The sequence below is a fragment of the Camelus ferus genome, chromosome 19, assembly GCF_009834535.1.
Source record: "Camelus ferus isolate YT-003-E chromosome 19, BCGSAC_Cfer_1.0, whole genome shotgun sequence".
In the NCBI taxonomy this organism is placed as follows: domain Eukaryota; kingdom Metazoa; phylum Chordata; class Mammalia; order Artiodactyla; family Camelidae; genus Camelus; species Camelus ferus.
Window position 1 is genome coordinate 11194069 of NC_045714.1, and position 17588 is coordinate 11211656.

At 49.8% G+C, this 17588-nt stretch overlaps 1 protein-coding gene and 1 pseudogene across 1 annotated transcript; both read right to left on the reverse strand.

Annotated features, from left to right (window-relative positions):
* Positions 1-1347: 1347 nt before the first annotated feature.
* On the reverse strand, positions 1348-12161 carry ANKRD60 (ankyrin repeat domain 60). The gene is made up of 4 exons (XM_006186154.3): positions 12008-12161; positions 7312-7442; positions 5587-5752; positions 1348-3356 (listed from the first exon to the last, which is right to left on the reverse strand). The coding sequence occupies exons 1-4, from the start codon at positions 12150-12152 to the stop codon at positions 3052-3054; spliced, it is 747 nt and encodes a 248-aa protein (XP_006186216.1). The 5' UTR covers positions 12153-12161; the 3' UTR covers positions 1348-3051.
* Positions 12162-12550: 389 nt separating this feature from the next.
* LOC102517392 overlaps positions 12551-17588 on the reverse strand; it is a 64153-nt pseudogene continuing 59115 nt past the window's right edge.

Consider the following 17588-nt stretch of genomic DNA (forward strand, 5'->3'; position numbering starts at 1 on the left):
AGGGACTTTCTCCGTGTTGGAATTAAAAGGAAGGAGCGGGATTCGTAAACGGAATCACTTTCTCACCCTGTGTTGCTTTGTCACTTAACACAGCATCGGGAGCCACCTGAAGTCCCCTGAGGTGCCACCAGTGGGTGCCATTCTGCCTCTCTAGGAAACTCTGGTCGGAGAATACGCTTCTGTAAAGGAGCATTTGGGTCTGGGACAGAGGGAGGAATCAGCGGCCAGAGCCCAGACGCGCAGCTAAAACCTCAGGGACGAGTCTTTGGAGAGAGGAGGCAAGGTGCCCAAGCCCTGGATAGGGCTGAGACACCCAGCCGGTGAACAGGGGTCCAGAGGGGCAGCCAAGGCACCCTCCACCCCCAGGTTCCAGAGGATGCTGGCGACCAGGCCAATAGACCGGATGCAGAAGAAAACTCAGCCACCCCTGAGACAGTGGGGACAGGAGGAGGGACCAGAGGCTGAACGGCGGGGAGCCAGGGTCAGGCAGACCAGGCTTGGGCAAGATGTTTGAGTCATCCACCCTCCGAACCCCACAGTTGCTGTGATCTCTTTCTAATCAACACCGCAGTGGCTTCCAGAAAGGATTGGAGGCAACTTACAATTAAATGTATAAAGGAGGAGGTCGAGCTCAGGGGTAGAGCACATGCATAGCATGCACAAGGTCCTGGGTTCAATCTCCAGTACCTCCATTACAAAAATAATAATAAAATAAAATAAATAAACCTAATTACCTCCACCCACCCCAAAAAAAATTAAGTGGTTGGACAAGACATGGAAACTCATTATAATTCATTCAGGAGAAGAGAAAAGGCAGGGAGAGCGGGGCTGGGCATTTGCCCCAGGTGGGTGCTAACCGTGGCTCTAAGCATCCCAGAGCCAAGGTAAGTGGAAATCTGTAGGGGTGCGGGGGCACCCAGCAGCCATCATCCGCTTAGAATGAGCAGTCCAACTGTCAGTCCAGTCTTCTGTGGCTGTGGACATATTTTATTGAATAGGGGACGCAGACTTGTTTGAATATAATAGCTAAGATGTTAAGATCGTCTAAAATGAAGAGCCCCCAGGACTTACAAAGGTGTCCGAACGACCCTGCCCCGGGCTGAGCGGCAGCTCACCACGGACACTTTGGAACTCACCCAGCTCCTGACCACACGTTTCACAGAACTGGGGGCATGTGAAGATAGAGTGCTTCTCCCTCCAAAGTTTTAGGGACAAGTGTCAGGCAGCTGGCTCGCCCGGCGATAAAGACAGCAGAGCAAAGCTCTCGGAAAACACAGGACTTTGAGTCATGCCACTTGTTAAGTTAAAAGGGTGCCCAGGTCCCCCTGCCAAACACACCTCATTAGCTAAATGAACTGACCCCACTGGTCGAAGTGATTTAATATCTGCCTATTGACTTTGGAGAACGTCTGCCAAACACATGCTCTCTGTTGTGACACAGTTGATACTGAGCTGTATTTTTTTTTCCTGACTATTCTTTGTCAAACAGATTGCTGAGCTGGGTGCAGCCAGTCCACCGAGTGTCAAGCCGTGTCATCAACGCGGATCTCACTCGCACTGACAGCAGGAAATGCAGCCAATTAATGTGAAAGCAGAATCCAGTGGTTGGGATGCAAGTCTGAAAGAAGGGCGGTCAGCAGACAGTCCCATTTTCCAGCACCTTAAAAAAACAGAACTTCAACAGTGGAGAGACTGTGGCCACGCAGACTGATTCTGGAAGTTGGGTCAGGATGGACGGCTTTAGGGAAGCATCGTGGCTGCGGGGTGGGAGGGTGGGCAAAGCGTGTCACCCAGCAACACCCATTCCCACCCTGTGGCTTCAGAGCCATGGAATGTTCCAGCGAGCCTCAGGTTGTTTCCACCTCCTTTCTCAGTGAGACAAGTTAGTCTGTTAACGGCAGACAGTCCCATTCGTGTGCCTCAGATCTCCTACTCCTTCTGTACCCTGGGCTGATCTTCAAAAAATTCAAGCCAATGCTTTAAAAAAGCAGAACTTATCATATCAAAAAGCCGGATTTCCAGCTCTGGAAAGCTCTGGAAAGATCTAGCTGCCTTTGGCTCACTTTTCTGCTGGAGCTGAGTCATGGCACCCTGGTCAGACAAGGGTGCGCATGTCAGTCTGCCCCAGTCCTCACCTCTCCCTCTTGTCTCCCACAACCAGCTCACTCACCCACAGGGCAGGCCACCCGGAGGTCTACAGCTTTTGTGGGGCATGGAGCCTCAAGTTAAGCATAGACACTGCCCTGCAGTAAGGATGGTGAAGCCACCCTACTTCTGGCAGGAAAGGCGGGAGCTAGTGAGAGGAGGGTGCTTGGAACTTTGGGGTTGGAAAGAAAGGCAAAAAGCAGCTGCCAGCTCTGATTCCCTCCCCTACGAGCTCATCTTCTTCTTTTATGCCATGTCCTCCAAATCCAGTGCTGACTCACCACCTTGAAACCAAGAGCTATCAGGCACCCCTCGTGGAGAACCAAGCTCTCAGCACCCCCGACCCCGCCAGCCTCATGTCTCCCCCAGTCCTGCCACTGACTCAGGCAGCAGACCCGTCCAGGAAGGCTCAGGAAAACTTCCAGAACGTTGCTAGCTGTGAGAGCACCTAGTTCCATGAGTTTTACAAACTGAAATTCTCAGGTCACCCTGCACACTGACCTCTCGACATCTGCCCGTCCTCGTTTTGTCCGGAACAACAGGGCCATTGTCATTATCGCTATTACCCCTGTTACGCCAATGCATTAGACGGTGTCCAGACGGGAGGGGAGGTAATTGGTTCCCATCACCCCAAGCAGCGTTCCTGGCTACAATGAACAAATAGCTGGCTACAATGAATTAAAGGCTGGCATGGGAGCCTGTTCAGTCTGTAATGGATGAGGAAATGAACACAAATTCACCCCCTTCCGTCAGTCCCCTCCCCAAGTCATTTGCCAACAGGACAGGTCATCTCGTATCTGATGCAGATTAATTGCCATGTTTCCCTGCCATCCTGCTCCGCGGGGGACGTGAACTCTGGAGAGCAGCCCCGAGTAAGTGCCGACACCCAGACATTCCCAGCGGGAGCTACTTCTTGCTCTCCTTCTTGGAGCCAAACCCGGTCTTAACTCTCTGAAAACCCTTGTTCATGGTGGGGTCGGTCAGGCCCTTGGTCCCCAGCTTCATCATCCAGTAGAAGAGGAACATCCGCCGCTCGCTCTGGCTGCCGCTCAGGCGGCGGGCGACGGACATGGGCGTCTCGCCCTTGGCATCCCTGGCATTGATGGAGGCCCCATGGTTGAGCAGGAGGCTTATACAGTCCAGCTGGCCCATGGCTGCGGCCACGTGCAGGGGGGTCCTGCCCACGGGGGTCCTGCCGCGACAGCTGGCTCCTGTGAAATAAGAAAGTTGGCTGAGGGAGGACCACCATGCTGGCTGTGAGCCACACCTTCAGAAACCTATCCAAGAAGAGAAGCACAGGAGGGGCCAAGGCTGGGAACAGAATGCCTGGGAGAATTAACAACTGCCCCCCACCCCTGGCACCCAATGCAGCAGAGGGGGGCACTGCTGCTCCCCTCAGCATCCAGCACTGCCTCACCTCCCGTGTCCCTCTGATGCCAGCCAGTGATCTTCCTACAATGCCCTTATCACTCCCTCTGCTGCTCAAATTCCCTTGTTGGCATCCACAACACTTGGGGCCATATTCTAGGTGTTTACTGCGCCGTCTCACCCCACCTCCCCTTATCACTCCAGGTTTAGCCCCCTCCCCAGTGCTCTTCCTCCCTTCCTCCATGCTCCACTCACACCAGCCTTCTGGCTTTATCCCTTCAGTATACCCGCTCCCTGATCCTGCCCCAGGATCTTTGCACATGCTGTTCCCATTGCTAACACCACTCTCATATCCTTCTGTTTGTATTTTGTTTTCTGGGCTAACTCTAACTTCTTGAGATTTCATTCACTTCCCCTGGAAAACCTTCCTTAGCCACCCCCCTTCTCCACGAATCCCCTGCCTTTGCTCAGTAGACATTCTGTGTCTCCAGAACACGCCACGCACCATTGACCATGGAATTAATTATTTGTAATAATTTGCTGACTTCCCTTCATAAACTCCACAAGGGCAGAAAACACACTTGTTTTGATCACGGCTGTTTTCACCCTCAGCACGTAGCACAATGCCCAGCAAGGACAGCCGCCTGGAATATGACAGACGACCAGCAGCCTGTCTCATGGACAGATTTCACTTCGATTGAATTCCTCCCTGCCTTCTGCAGATGGATGGACTAATGACAGTTGTCCAATATGGACTTGTTGAATTGAATCAAATTCTGGGTAACAAATATCATGACACAGAAAACAAGGCAATTCAATTACAGGCAGCTGACATTTTGGTAGCCAGTTTTTATGAGCTATGGCTGGTCTGTGAGGTAGAGTTTTAAATAGGTTCTCACAACGCCCAGCCTCGGCCCTGGCGCCTCTTTGCAGCCACTGTCTGCAAAGGACAGAAAACTTTGCAAAGCTGGCTGCAATTTTTTAACTGGTGCTTCCAAATACATCCCAGTTCCATCAGAGTGAAAATGACTTCTTACGAGCTTAAAGGACTGCTGGGCTGTGAAAAGCCCATATTTCATCGTACAACAGGCAAAGTCCAGGAAGCAGGGGAGGAAGAGGGGAGGACAGTCGGGAGAACCTTCACCCATCACAGACACGTGGTCCCATCATCCTGCCCGGGCTTCTGAGATGTTTTCCCAGCTTGGCTGGTGGAAGTGGGGGAACTAGCACAGAGAGCCTGGGGTCAAACCCAAAGCCTGGGAAGAGGGGGGTCTCTTTCGGAGACAAGTTGATATGGGAGACCCTCAGAGGAGGCTCCCTCCTAAGCCTCAAACTGTTGACCGAATGCTACGTTCTCCCTTTTCCCCAGGAAACCTGGGCTGTCGGCAACTATTGCTTATGGCTCGTGAAGGGTCTACATCTCAATCAGTGGCCTCTTTCCCCCCAAAATATCTTCCATCCAAGGAAGATAAAGTATACACCCAAAAACCTCAGGCACAGCCCTTTAATTCAGACACCAGGTGGGCTAAGGCTTCTATCTATGGATGGAGAGAGAGAGAGAGAGAGAAATTGCCTTTTGGTGGAGGAGAGAGAAAAAGAGACTTTGGGGCAAATATTTCGAAGGCTTGGAGAAAAAGGAGATCGGCCAGCCTATCAACCACCAAGAGAGGGATGCCGGCCTGGGGTTAGGCCCCTCGGGTCACTGCAGACATGGAACTTCAAGTAGGGAAGGAAGAACACAGGCGGTTTGGGGATCTCCCCAGCAGTGTGTCTGCTTGGACATAACAAGCCAGGAAACGCTTTCGGCTGCTCCTTGGTCTTGGTGTCCTGAAAGCTCCGTCGCCCCACAACAGAATGCATCTTCCTGAGACCTGGCCAAGAGGGGGGACACAGCCTCCGATTAACAGGTCCTAAGTCCCCTGAGACAGGGACTGAGTGGCCCGTAATGGTGCTTGACAAACCTGGGTCCAGGGAAGCCACTGCTGAAGGTCCAGGAGGACGAGCCACGCTGTCCCCTTTCCCTGCAAAAGGCTCCCCCCACTCTTGAACATACTCAGCTTCAATCAGAATTACCGTGTTCTAGAAGGTACTGCACCACCTCCACATGACCTCGGTGCGAGGCGATGTACAAAGCCACGAATGCTCTCTGAGACACCCATGTCTTCCACTGCTGGTTGTTAAAACGCTGCGAATTTGCAGTCTGGTAGAAAGAATCTTCAGTAACACCGAGGAAAGACAGCTGGGCAAGAGAAACAGAGACCAGCCCCGTGAGCCTGAGTGGCGGCAGGAGCGCAGACACACCTGGCTGGGGGGCGACTGACGTTCCCGAGGAAAAGTTCGCTCAGACGCCAGATTCACGCTGGGATCAGAGAGGGGCAGCCCCGGACGGCGCAGCTGGAAGCCGCCCAGAGGGTGACATTGTGTAACGCTCTATACATGGTCAGGAAATACGAATTTACCATCAGGCAGGCTGGGGAGGCAGGAAATTCTTCCTGTCCATGTTTTGAAGAGAGAAAATAGCTTTTCTGGGTGTCCAGAGGAAGGTGGTTGCGAGCACAAGGAAGACCCCGGCCGGCACAGAACAGCCTCCCCAGAGGGGCGCAGGCTTCCCTAGAGACTTGATGAATTCTGGTCTTCCGGGCTATTTTGGGGCCCATTGTCTCCACTAACTTTTGGAACACTCTGAACTCTGCTCCCAGATGAATGATAGCCTCGCGATGTCATCATCTCATGGTGAATTAAGGCTCTGAGCACAGGAGAGAGACCGCGGGCTCCAGCAGAGAGGAGCCCTGTCCCAGACGCGGGGCATCCCGGACAGGGCGGTGAAAGAAGTGAGGGCCCCCAGGGAGGGTGATGGCAAAACTCTGGCTCGAGACAGGAGGGGATCACCCCATGTCCAGGGTGGGAGCCCAGGCACAGACCCGACTGCCCCAGGCAGAGGGGAAGCAAGGAAGGGGCGGGGGAGAAAATCGGAGAAGGGACCAAAGGGTTATGCCAACAGCTGGGATGGAACCCAACCATCCTTCCAAGGCTCAGGCACACAGGACAGGCAGTGGGGTTCCCTGCCTCCCAGAGCCCACCTGCCCTCCCCAGACCTAATCCCAGCCCTCTCTCTCCCCCAACCTGATCCCCATCCCCACCAGAAGTAAACTCCGTCTCCTCTTCTCCGCAAGCTCAGTTTTTCATCCAAATTTATTTTCCAGAAAGAACAAGCACTTGCCCCCTCGTGTCCGAGTGATTCATCCTCACTGTGGGGTGGACATCCTGATCAGAGCCCAGCTCGAGGTCTGGCCACGAGTGGAGACGCCCGCTCTGTCTCCAGGCAGTATGAGGTCTCTCCCCCTCTGGCAGGGGCAGCCCCCGGGAGGGGGTCTGCAGCATCCCATGCTCTGGGCCGCGCACTTGCAAGTTATCTGGGGTTCTCCACTGTTACACTAGGTTTTCAACTTTACAAAATATACATGCGAATAGAAAACGTGCTGCCCTGATTCTTTTTGGGGTGGGGGAGAGTGGGTTATAAATCACAACTAGGCAAACGCGGTAAAATCGCAAACCCAAAGAGCAAATGGAAACACTCACTGTAGTATCTGGTTGTGGTAACACGAGTCCTTGTTATCTTTTCTCTCTACTCAGAAAATTTTGCTCAAATATTCACATGAAAGACTAAGCGATTCCCGCCCCCCACCCCACCCCCGCGCACGCGCACACGCACACACACACACACACACACACACACACACACACAATTTACAGTTGCTTCACGAAGTAGAAGGTCCATTTAAAGAAGCGTGAAGACACCTTACTGGAATCTCCTTCCACAGCCGCCAGAACGAGGTCCATCCATCCATCATAGTGCCAGACACATAATGAAATAATTCCACCGGGAACAACACCATAGAACTTCAGTGGAGCGTCATCCATCGAAATTCCTGCGGGGAGTCATTTTTTCTTTAAAAAGAAAAATTGAATATTAAAGATAAACTATTACATTAGTTAAGGAGATGATCTGACCTTGGATATCACAAAGATCATTTTAGAACCTCAAGCACTAATCTCATTTGACAACTCCGCCTCAGTCTGTGGTTGTTAATGCTTTTTAGAAAATTAATTTGGGTTAGCTCAAATAGAAGCCAAACCAAAAAAAAAAAAAAAAGGCAACGATTTATAAACTCTGTACTTATAACTTGTCCTATTGCAAAAAAAAGTACATGAGTGAAATAAAGTCAATTTAGGAGACAAACTCTAAGTAGAACTACCTGAGCTTGAAGTAACTGTATATTACAGACATGACGCAACGTGGTTATACAACTTATATACGTTAAGCTGAAACAGTAACTAATTCTGGTTAATGCTGTCATCAGTTAGCTTAAAGAGGTAATGATGACAAAAATCTGTTGGATGTTTTAAACTCTGATCCATGGCAACATTTCTTAACCCTGGTGCTACTGACATGCAGGACTGGCTGAGTCTCTGCTTTGGGTCTGTCCTACGTACGGTAGGGTGTTTAGCTGCATCCTTGGCCTCTATCCACCAGATGCCAGTAGCCTACCCACCTAGTCGGGATCACTAAAATGTCTAGATGGTGCCAAATGGCCCCTGGGGGACAAAACTGTCCCCAGAGGAGAACCTCTGGAAATGCACGCATCGTAACATTGACATCCACCAGAATTTGGACTCTGGATGGGAAAATTCCTTTTCTGTGTCATCACCCAAAACAGCCCCTGACTCACATGAAAAAAAAGGGGTGGGTGAATCTATTCACCCTTCTTAAATTCAGACTTTTGGGGGAAGACCGTCAGCATTAGTAGATTAGGACTATAGAACATTTTAAGAAAACGAAGTTGTTTTGGGCTTACCTTTTTAAATGCACACACACCCCCTCTTACCCGGCCACCTGTAATCTTGCTTAGGGATAAGGGGACTAATTTGCTCTCTCCAATAAGCAGTGCCCAAAACATCATGTCTCAGCGCTGCCCAGGTTGGATTATCATTTATTCCGAGTAGAATTCATGAGTTTTTTTGGTTTCCTGAGTGAGTGATTGCTAAGTGCCTTTACTCAGCTCCTGCGTTCTTTAACCCTCACAACAAGCCGGGCTGGTCACTTCTGACTGCCGCAGGAGCAAACAGAGGCTCTCGAGGCCAGGGGACGGCAGAGCTGGGCAGATGCGCCTTCCCGCCAGCACCGCGCGCTTCTCAGTCCTGACTTCCTTGCCCCCCCGATGGTTCCCCGCAGTTCCGGGTGGTGGATGTAAACTCGGTATAGTGATTAGAAAAATCTGTTAATTAAGGTCTTATTTGTGGTTCTAACACAGAGGATAATCAGTAATTAGTCTAAGTAAGGCAGCTTGACTTCCTAACAACTTTGAAAAAACGGAGTCAGGCTGTGTTTCCCCAAGAAAGACAAGGGTACAGTTCACACATGCTAAACAGCTCTTAGAGAAATCAGAGCAATTCTCTTTTTGCAGCCAGGCAGCAACTGCCTTCAGCTTAGACAAATACTAATTATCACCAGCTAAATAAATTATAAGAGTTGACGACAGCAGGGGAAAGGCGACCCCATCCGTGAACACGCTCACTCCCTTTCAGATTTGCCTCACTCAAGGTTTTCACACACATTATCTCATTTCAACCTCCCTGGCAACCTTGGAGGTGGGGAAAAAGGCGTCAGACTGATTCTTTATCGGCAGAAGCCCAAATTTCTTCTATCAGCAGAGGGCCCCTTGTCTCCTTCTTGTTTGCCATCAGCAGGAAGGATGGCAATCCCGAGAGAGGTCAAGCTTCTAACAGTTGCTAAGTGCTTGCTGAGTGATAGGATTGTGACATCAGTGTTAAGTTGTCCCAGCTCTTCCCTTCCCTCCTAGCTTTCTCAAATTTACTGCTCAGCATAACTCACCAGTGAAAATAAATTAACAGAAGGCATGCCAGGCATTGGTAGTTCAGGATAGGTAATTTTCAGATCTCTTGTTTTGAAATCTAAGTCTTTCTTTGCCCAGCTCACTTCACTCTTAACACATTCAATTCAGGCACATTTCTTTCCAAAGACAGCCTCAAAAATGCCCCCCACACTTCTTCCAAATCCCCCCATAGCAAAGCAAATACATCATGAAAAATGCTGAACTCGTTTCCAGGACGGCAAAGGGAAGGATTTCGGCCTTCAGTATACATTCTGAGCTTCCCAAGTCATTCCTGCCTGGAGTGGAATGGCGCTGAGAATTTTAGCGTTAACAGGGCTCTGTCTCACAGGTCAGGAAAGGGCAGGGCCTGGGAGAACAGAGCTCCCGGAGACAGGCTGCTTTCAGACCTGCCCCCATCACTCCCCGGCCCTGGCAGGATGACCAGCCTCTCTGCAATATCGGCTGTTCACTTTCTCTGTACAGCAGCCTAGAGAGCTTTTAATATCTTCATTCTCTTGAAGTGTTTTTGTGTTAATTTCACAAAGCCAGGGGCTTTCATTCTGTCCTCATATCCTAAATATTGCAGGGATCGGGACACCCCAGGTCCTCTGGCTGAGGGAAGGGGACTGACGGAGGGAGAGGTGGGGCCCTAAGGCCCTGGCCTGCCACTGGGTGCCTCTCGTGTGGGATCTGTCTGGATAAAGGGGCGCTGGGGTCCTGATTCAGCCACCGTGAGCTTCAGGCTCTGGGTTCCGATTCCGGCTGGGCTAGCTTTGAGTTCCTGACGTGGACAAGGACACAGCTTGAGATTCGAGGTCCTGATATGATCTGGGTCAGTGCCAGTATTCGGGATTCTAACGTGAACAGTGCCTGCTTTGAGATTTGGGGTCCCGATTAGGGCACTCTGCCCTGGATTTTGGGTTCTGGTGAAAGCAAGGTTCGCTTTCTGCCTGGGGGTCCTGGTGGGGGAGGGTCTGTTCTGGGATGCGGAGTCCTTCTGTGGGCAGGATTTGCTGCGGGACTGGGGGCTCTGATGGAGTCCTGGGTAGTGTGGCAACTGGGGGTGAGGAATCAGACAGGTCTGCCCTGGAATGTGGGGGTCTTGATGGCTCTGAGATTTAGAGTCCTGATGTAGGCAGGGTTTGGTCTAGAATTGGGGGTTCAGTGTGGATAAGTTTGATGAGGGATTTCGGTTTCAAATACAAGCAGAGTTTGCTCTAAGTTTCGGGGTCCTCACGCAGGCAAGGCTTGTTTTGAACTTTTCCTTACATGAATATGGCTGGCTCAGACCTTAGAGTGCTTGTGTAGACATGGGTTCTGTGGAGGTTTGCAGCTCAGATATGGGTAGATTGGACTTGAGTTCTGGGGTTCTACTGTGGGCAGAGTTTCTCTCATACTTTGGAGCCCTTGTGAAGACACTTGGCTTGGGGTTCCGGGGTAGTCATGGTAGCTTTCAGATGTGAGCAGAGTTAGCTCTGAATTATGGGGTCCAGTGTGGGAAGTGTTCATTGCGCTGGCATCGTTATGTAGACAGAGATGGCTGATGAGTTGGGGTTCAGATGCACGGCTGGTTGGGTAGAGATTGGGGGCTCAGAACTGGGTGTCGTCTGCTCTGGGATTCAGGGTCATGATCCGGGTAGTCTGCTCTGGGATTTAGGTTTCTGCTGTAAGCGGGGCTTGCCTAGGGATAGGGTTTGAGGTTCAGACATCGGTATGGTTTGTGGACAGACACACGGTCCTGAGAAGGGCAGAGTTAGTTTAGGGCTTTAGAGTCCTCGAGTCTACACGGCTATGGAGGACACAGAATTCTGATGGTCACATGGTTAGCCTGGGGACTTGGGGTTCAGTCTTGGGCAGGTTTGTCCTTGGTTTGGGGTTCCTGAAGTGGGCAGGGCCTGTTCTGAACTCTAGAGTCCTTTGCGTGGACACAGTTGCCTGAGGATTTGGGATTCTGAGGTAGTCATGGTAACCCTGGAGATTTGGGGTTCCATCTTGGGCAGGTTTGTTCTGGGCTTGAGGTCCTTGCATGGACATGGCTGGCTGGAGAACTGAGGGTTCTGATGTCCCACAGCCCAGCACCGGGACTTGAAGTTTGCCTCCATTTGGGGTCCTGACACCAGCAAGGTTGTCCTAGGTTGTGGGGTCCCATTGAGGACAGGTGTTTCAGGCTCGAGGTCTTGTGAGGCTGGTTTGGTGACTTGGGTCCCTGATGAAGACATGGGAATTTGAGAGTCCTGCTAAGACCCTCAGACACCATCTGTCTTGGGACTTGGGGTCCTGTCACAGGCAGGGTTTGCTCAGGCTGGCAGGTGGGACTGGACAGCTTGCTTTGGGATCAGAGCGCCAGCACAGGCAGAATGTCTTGTGGATTAGGGTCTTGCTGTGGGCAGGGTCTGCTTGAGATCTGAGGTCTAATGTGAACCTGGTTTGTCTGGAGTTGGGAAGTCCCTGTGTGGCCAGGGTTCGCTTTTCCACTTGGGGTTTCAGGGGCTTGGGGTTTGTTCTGACATCTGAGGGTCCTCGTCTGGGTTCAGAAAGGGACTGGGCACCCCGCGCGTAGGGAGCGCACGTGGCCGGGAAACGGGTTGGGCAGGGGCCACCTTGGTCAAGGAACTGGAGCCGCTGGAGGTTGAAGGGAATGCCAGCCATCAGGTCCAGCTCCTCTTTGAGCTCCCGCACGGTCATGTCGCTGCGGCAGTTTGTCACTCGGAACATCTCCTCGGAATCCTCCAGCAGCACCCGCATGGCGAAGACGTCTGGGGTCACGCTGAGCGCCAGACTCGTGGCCTGCGGGTCCCCGAAGCGGGTCCGGCCGCGGGTGCGGGGCCGGGGCTGCGCGGGGAGGGGTCGCGGGCCCGCCGAGCCCGCCCCCTGCCCCTCGCGCCGGCCAGAAGCAGGGCCCGGGGCAAGGGCGCCCCCGGGCTGCCTGGCCGCCCGCGCCTCGCCGCCCGCCGCCGCCCTCCGCATGGCCGGCCGGCCGGCCGGCCGGCCCCCGCCGCGCGTCATCCCCTCCACGCGGCGGCCGCGCGCCCCCGCCGCCCCCGCGCCCCGCGCCCCGCCCCTGGCGCCCACCGGCCCCGCAGCTAACCAAGGCGCCGCTCCTCGTGGACGCAGGTGACGCGCGTTAAGTAATAGGAAAGGACCCAGGCGCTGCGTCAGTTTATTGCGATCGATACAATTGGCATCGCTGAGAGGCCGCGCGTCCCCGCAGGCCCGGCTCCGGCCACACCCCCAACTCCTGGCAGCTTCCAAGCTGCTCTTAATGTTAGCGCCTTGAACCTGGAGAACGAGGCGGCTTGTGGCCGTGGTTAGGAAAACTGCCCTCTTCTCCATGTCAGTTTAAAATACATTCATCGCACAATTCAGGGCCAACTACCTGGACGAATTATGCGTGAATAACAGCTCTAAATCACCCTGCATGCATCGTCTACAGAGAGCTGTTGTCAAGCACAGTCTTTAGTCATGCTTAAAAATCGTATTGCTAGCGTGAATGAGAAAACCAACATTGCAGAAATATGACTTTTTTCAAGCAGATCTGGGCCCAACTTGACAGAAAAAAACCCCAGTACTGGGCCACTCCGGAAGCAGGAGAGAGACCATTGTGAACACGTGCAAAGCTGCATCAAAACGCAGTCCTTGAGGTCCTTCCAAGGAGCGCTGTCTGTGACAGGGCGTCTTGTGCTTCTCCACTAATTCACCGGAGGAGGCGGAGGGCTCAAGTAAACAGGCAGCAGAGGTGCGGGGGTCCATCACAAACGCTCACCTCCGTTACCTGTGACCAAGAGCCAAAGTGAAGGCAAAGCTGCAGGAGGGAATAGCAAAGGGAACCAGGACAGTCTTAGAGAAATCCCAGTTGTTACCAAAAAAAAGGAATAAAATGGGAACTTTAAACATACTTTTTGCAGAGAAGTTACAGTCATAAAAATATCTCCGCACTGGAAAGGCATCCACAGTATATGACAGAAAAATCTTAAGACATAAACTGATATTTTAAAGGTGATTATTTACCAAAAAGTCTCGACAGTCTTTACCAGCACATCTGATTCGGCAGCAAATCTCACACATCACAACACAAACAGAAGCTAATTTTTCCCCCTTAACGGAAAATTAAGCTCTGCTCAGGATACAAGATTCCAGTTGAATAATTCTATCGCTGCTAGATCAACTGATTTTAACAACATGACAATCTCAATTTCAAGACAACAACAACAATAAAAAAAATTTGCTTGTTACTGAAGCAAAACAATATCTCTATTGACTTTTGGCAAGGACTGAATGCAAGACGGACTGATTTTTTTTTCTTAATACGTAGCCTCCGATGTATCAACTCACTCCTTGCTGAAGTTGCCAAAATGCTGTCCTGAGTTACAACTGAAATTCTCATACATGTGCCTTATTTTCCTTGGCACAGTATGGACTCCTTCCTTTATTTTTGAAAGACTCAGCCAAATGGAATTTGGGGGTGGGGGGACATCCTGTATACCAGGAAATTCAATATATAGCTCCAGAAATTTTATTTATAAAAAAAGAAAGATAAGGAAAAGATGCAGGGGAAGACTGGAAACAGCCAGCGTGCCCTCTGCAGCTGGCTCCTGGACCCCAAAGAGGCTGCTCCTTCCTTCCCTTATGCTTGCCTTTGAGAAGATAAAAATAGAAACAAGAAAAATAACATCAGCATACATGTATGCAGAATTTAATCAAATGTTGATAGAGCCTTGAGTTATTGATTAATGTAAAACCTATTTAAATTCTAGAGTCTCTTTCTCTTAACCTAAATTTTAAAAGCATGACATAGAAGTTCTGTGTACTTGGATCAATTTGAAGCGCATCATCATTTAAGCCCCCAAACCACTCGTATTTGTGGGCAATTATATGGGCTGATCAGAACTATGGCTTCCTGTTTTTTGTTAAGATTCTAAAGCATTAGATGTAAAGTCACTATCCGCATGTCTCAGTGATCAATTTCCCTCCCAAGTTCTTAAACAAATGATAATATAACCATAGAAGAATGAAAAATCTTTCTGCTCTATGCCTCTCTCAAAGGCCAATACACATCTTTATAGAAACAGTTCCGGCAGGAAGAGGAGGCATGACGGCTTGAGGAAAAGTTCCAAGTACAGTTTATAACAAAGTACAATATTAGAAAGACTACCATAAATCACTGTTTAGTAGATTTCTTTATCACATTTTTCAAAAGTAAACAAACTGAGCTATATTTGCAGCAACTCAAAGTGGAGCATAAATTTAAATGATGTATTTGTTCGATTCACTGATAGGAGGCTAACAGGACATTAATATATTTTCTTCCTGTCAAGAGTTATTTACACACATACAGTATTTCAGTTAAAAATGAAATATTATACCATGAGTTGTATTTTGTAGGAAAGCATAAGGGAAGTCAAATACGCAAGTCTGTTAAAGACTTAAAAGACTTCTAACAAAGTACTTTATTTTGGGGGTGGGTTGGGACCAAATAATAGAGCCTGCAGTAGAGAAAACACATCGCTCCCAGGCACTCTGACGCCGCGGAAGTCCCCAGACCCTGTTAGCCACCTGGTTCCTACAGCCTCTTCTCAGACCTCCTGATCAGGCAGGTAGGGGCGCAGGGGTGCAGCACAGGCCCGGCCACCCAGAGCTGGTGCCCATCCTGGGAGGGGTCCCTGTGGCTGCAAATGGAGCCAGTCACCTGAGTGCCCGACAAAGTTCCAGACATCTTTTCTCCCTTGGCAGGTATGACACAAGCAGCTTCCCTTCAAGCCACAGGAAGGAACATGTGCCAAACGTGAAACGGGCAGAATGTGAGTGACCATAGAGTGGTGAACTCTGTTTTTCTAGCACAGAAGTGTCTATAATAGTCTGCCACTTTGGCTCCAAAGTGGCGAAAAAAGACACATCTTGGTCTGACTGCAAAGCTAAGATGGTCTCTTCAACGACTTCAAGATGAGGGTTACCAGCATTTCTAAACTATGCTGAAGGGAAAAAACACGACATTGAATCACATGAGCCATGAACTGTGTTCTGAAACATACTCTGGTTCAGGGTTTTTTTTTTTAAAACCACATCTCAGGGACAATAAGCCATTTTTCATATAATAATCATATACAAAATTCCTTTAAAATGATAAAATTGCTTTAATAAAAGAGTATTTCCTAAATCTTAAAGACAGACTTCCAAGAATAGGTATGTATGTTTTTAAAACTCTAACTAAAAATCTTCTAATACTATTTTTTCCTCCCTCTGATACAAAAGAATTGGCAACATGGAGAACACAGGAAATGGGGAGCAAGTTGCTGGCAAGATGGGGTGAAGGATGGGAGGGCAGTGGCAAGAAAGGTATGCGCAGGTCAGGATTTAAGATGCTTTCCTACACATGTGATGCAGAAGTGAGCGGTCCGACTGGCACAGTCTCACGTTAAGTCCTGTGCAGGTTTAAAGTAAGTGACATGGTTGGGCCATAAACTTTTTCTGACTGACTACAAAATTAATACCATTAAGATATACTCACCATTAAGGCTTAAATTTGCTGTTTCATAATCTCTATGTCATAACAAAATTTATAAAAGTGTCCCTCATTTCTAGAAGACTATTAACATTTTACATTTTAGTCTATGTTTATTAAATATAAAAGTGAACTATATTAATTTCTTTTGTCATTTTATAAATAAGGTTTATGCATAAAAATTAATAGGTCAATTTATATAGCAAATCTGAAATGTGCTCTCACATGATTTGCCACAATTTCCTAAAGAGAAAATCGAGTTGCCACCTGATGAAGTTTAAAATCTGTACGCTCAGAAAAATGGTCCATGTTCCCTTTTCCAAGGGTAGCATCTGCCTTAGAGCTATGGCTAGCAAAACCCTTATGTTTGGCACAGGGTTTGATGCAAAGCTTAAGAGGCTGGGGAGTAAGTTTTCGACAAACTGGTCCACAGGGATACACTCCTCACTCACCACTGCCTGTGATGAAGAGAAAGCCACAGCCCAAAAAGGGACATTTTTCCATAGTGATCAGCATGGTTTTTCTAACAGCATACACTTCTGTAATTCCAGAGAAGTAATTTCAGGATCTTTTGGTCTGAGGAGTGTGTGTGTCTGAATTTTAAGGAACTTTTTTTTTAATTGTTTTTGGGTTTCTGTTTGTTTTTTGGGAGGGAGGTAATTAGGTTTTTAAAATTATTATGATTTTTAATGGAGATACTGGGGATGGAACCCAGGACCTCGTGCATGCCAGGCACGTGCTCTACCACTGAGCTACCCCCTCCCCACCTCGTGTGTCTGAATTTGAAAATCTCAACCACTGGATCTGGTTAAAAATGCAGTGAACATGTTACAATTCATTACCAAGCACTGGGATAACATTCGATGGAGAAGGCAAAGGCTTCTGAGCCAGAGAGGTCTACATTCACAACCTAAACCTGGTCATTTACTAGCTGTGTGGCCGTGGGTAAGTGGCTTCAACTTTCTGAGCTTTAGTTTCCTCATCTATGCAGTGGAGAAGTGACAGGGATGGCAGATCATTTTTGCAGTTGAGCAGAGTGCCCACCAATACAGGTTAGGAACCCTCAGCTCTGTTACTCACCAGAACTCAGGTTCTGAGGGCGGGGGCCGTGCCTGTCATGCGGCAGCCGAAGCCCAGACCCCAAGCCAGTGCCTGGCGCTCTGCAAACAAAGTAGAAACACTGCTTCTGTAATGACCACCAGCATCTGCCCAGCGCTTCTCTGCTTACAGAGTCTCACGTGTTCACTCATTTAATCCTCACCACCAGCCGTGGAAATCAGAATGAGCCCGGCTCTACAGGTGAGTCCCATGTGGTAGTGACACCCAAAGATCTCATGATCAGGAAGCCACAGCGGGGTGGAGACTCCTAGTCAGGACTGTGGACCCTCCCACTACAGGGTGACTAACAACAGCCACTGGTATTTACTAAGTGTCTTCCAGGTGCCGGGTGCCGCGCTAGGTGACCTGGCTGCATCATGTCATCAAAGCCTCTCGACCACACTAGGAGGCAGGCCTGTACCACTGGTGCTCCGTTCACAGAGGATGGAAAGGCAGTGCAGAGAGGGTGCTTTGCCCAAGGCGACTCAGCAGGGAAGCAGTAGACTCAGGCTTCAAACTAGCCGGTTTGACTCTAAAATCAGGCCCCGAACGTCCAGGTTATAACCTCCCCCTGTATTTAAATA

Excerpts from the sequence above, each read along its gene's own strand:
- ANKRD60 (XM_006186154.3), bottom strand. The coding sequence starts at position 12,152 with ATGCGGGTGCTGCTGGAGGATTCCGAGGAGATGTTCCGAGTGACAAAC. Across the intron at positions 7,443-12,007 it reads GCTCCAGTTCCTTGACCAAG|GAATTTCGATGGATGACGCT; the intron begins GTGGCCCCTGCC and ends GACTCCCCGCAG. Across the intron at positions 5,753-7,311 it reads TGGAAGGAGATTCCAGTAAG|CTGTCTTTCCTCGGTGTTAC; the intron begins GTGTCTTCACGC and ends TCTCTTGCCCAG.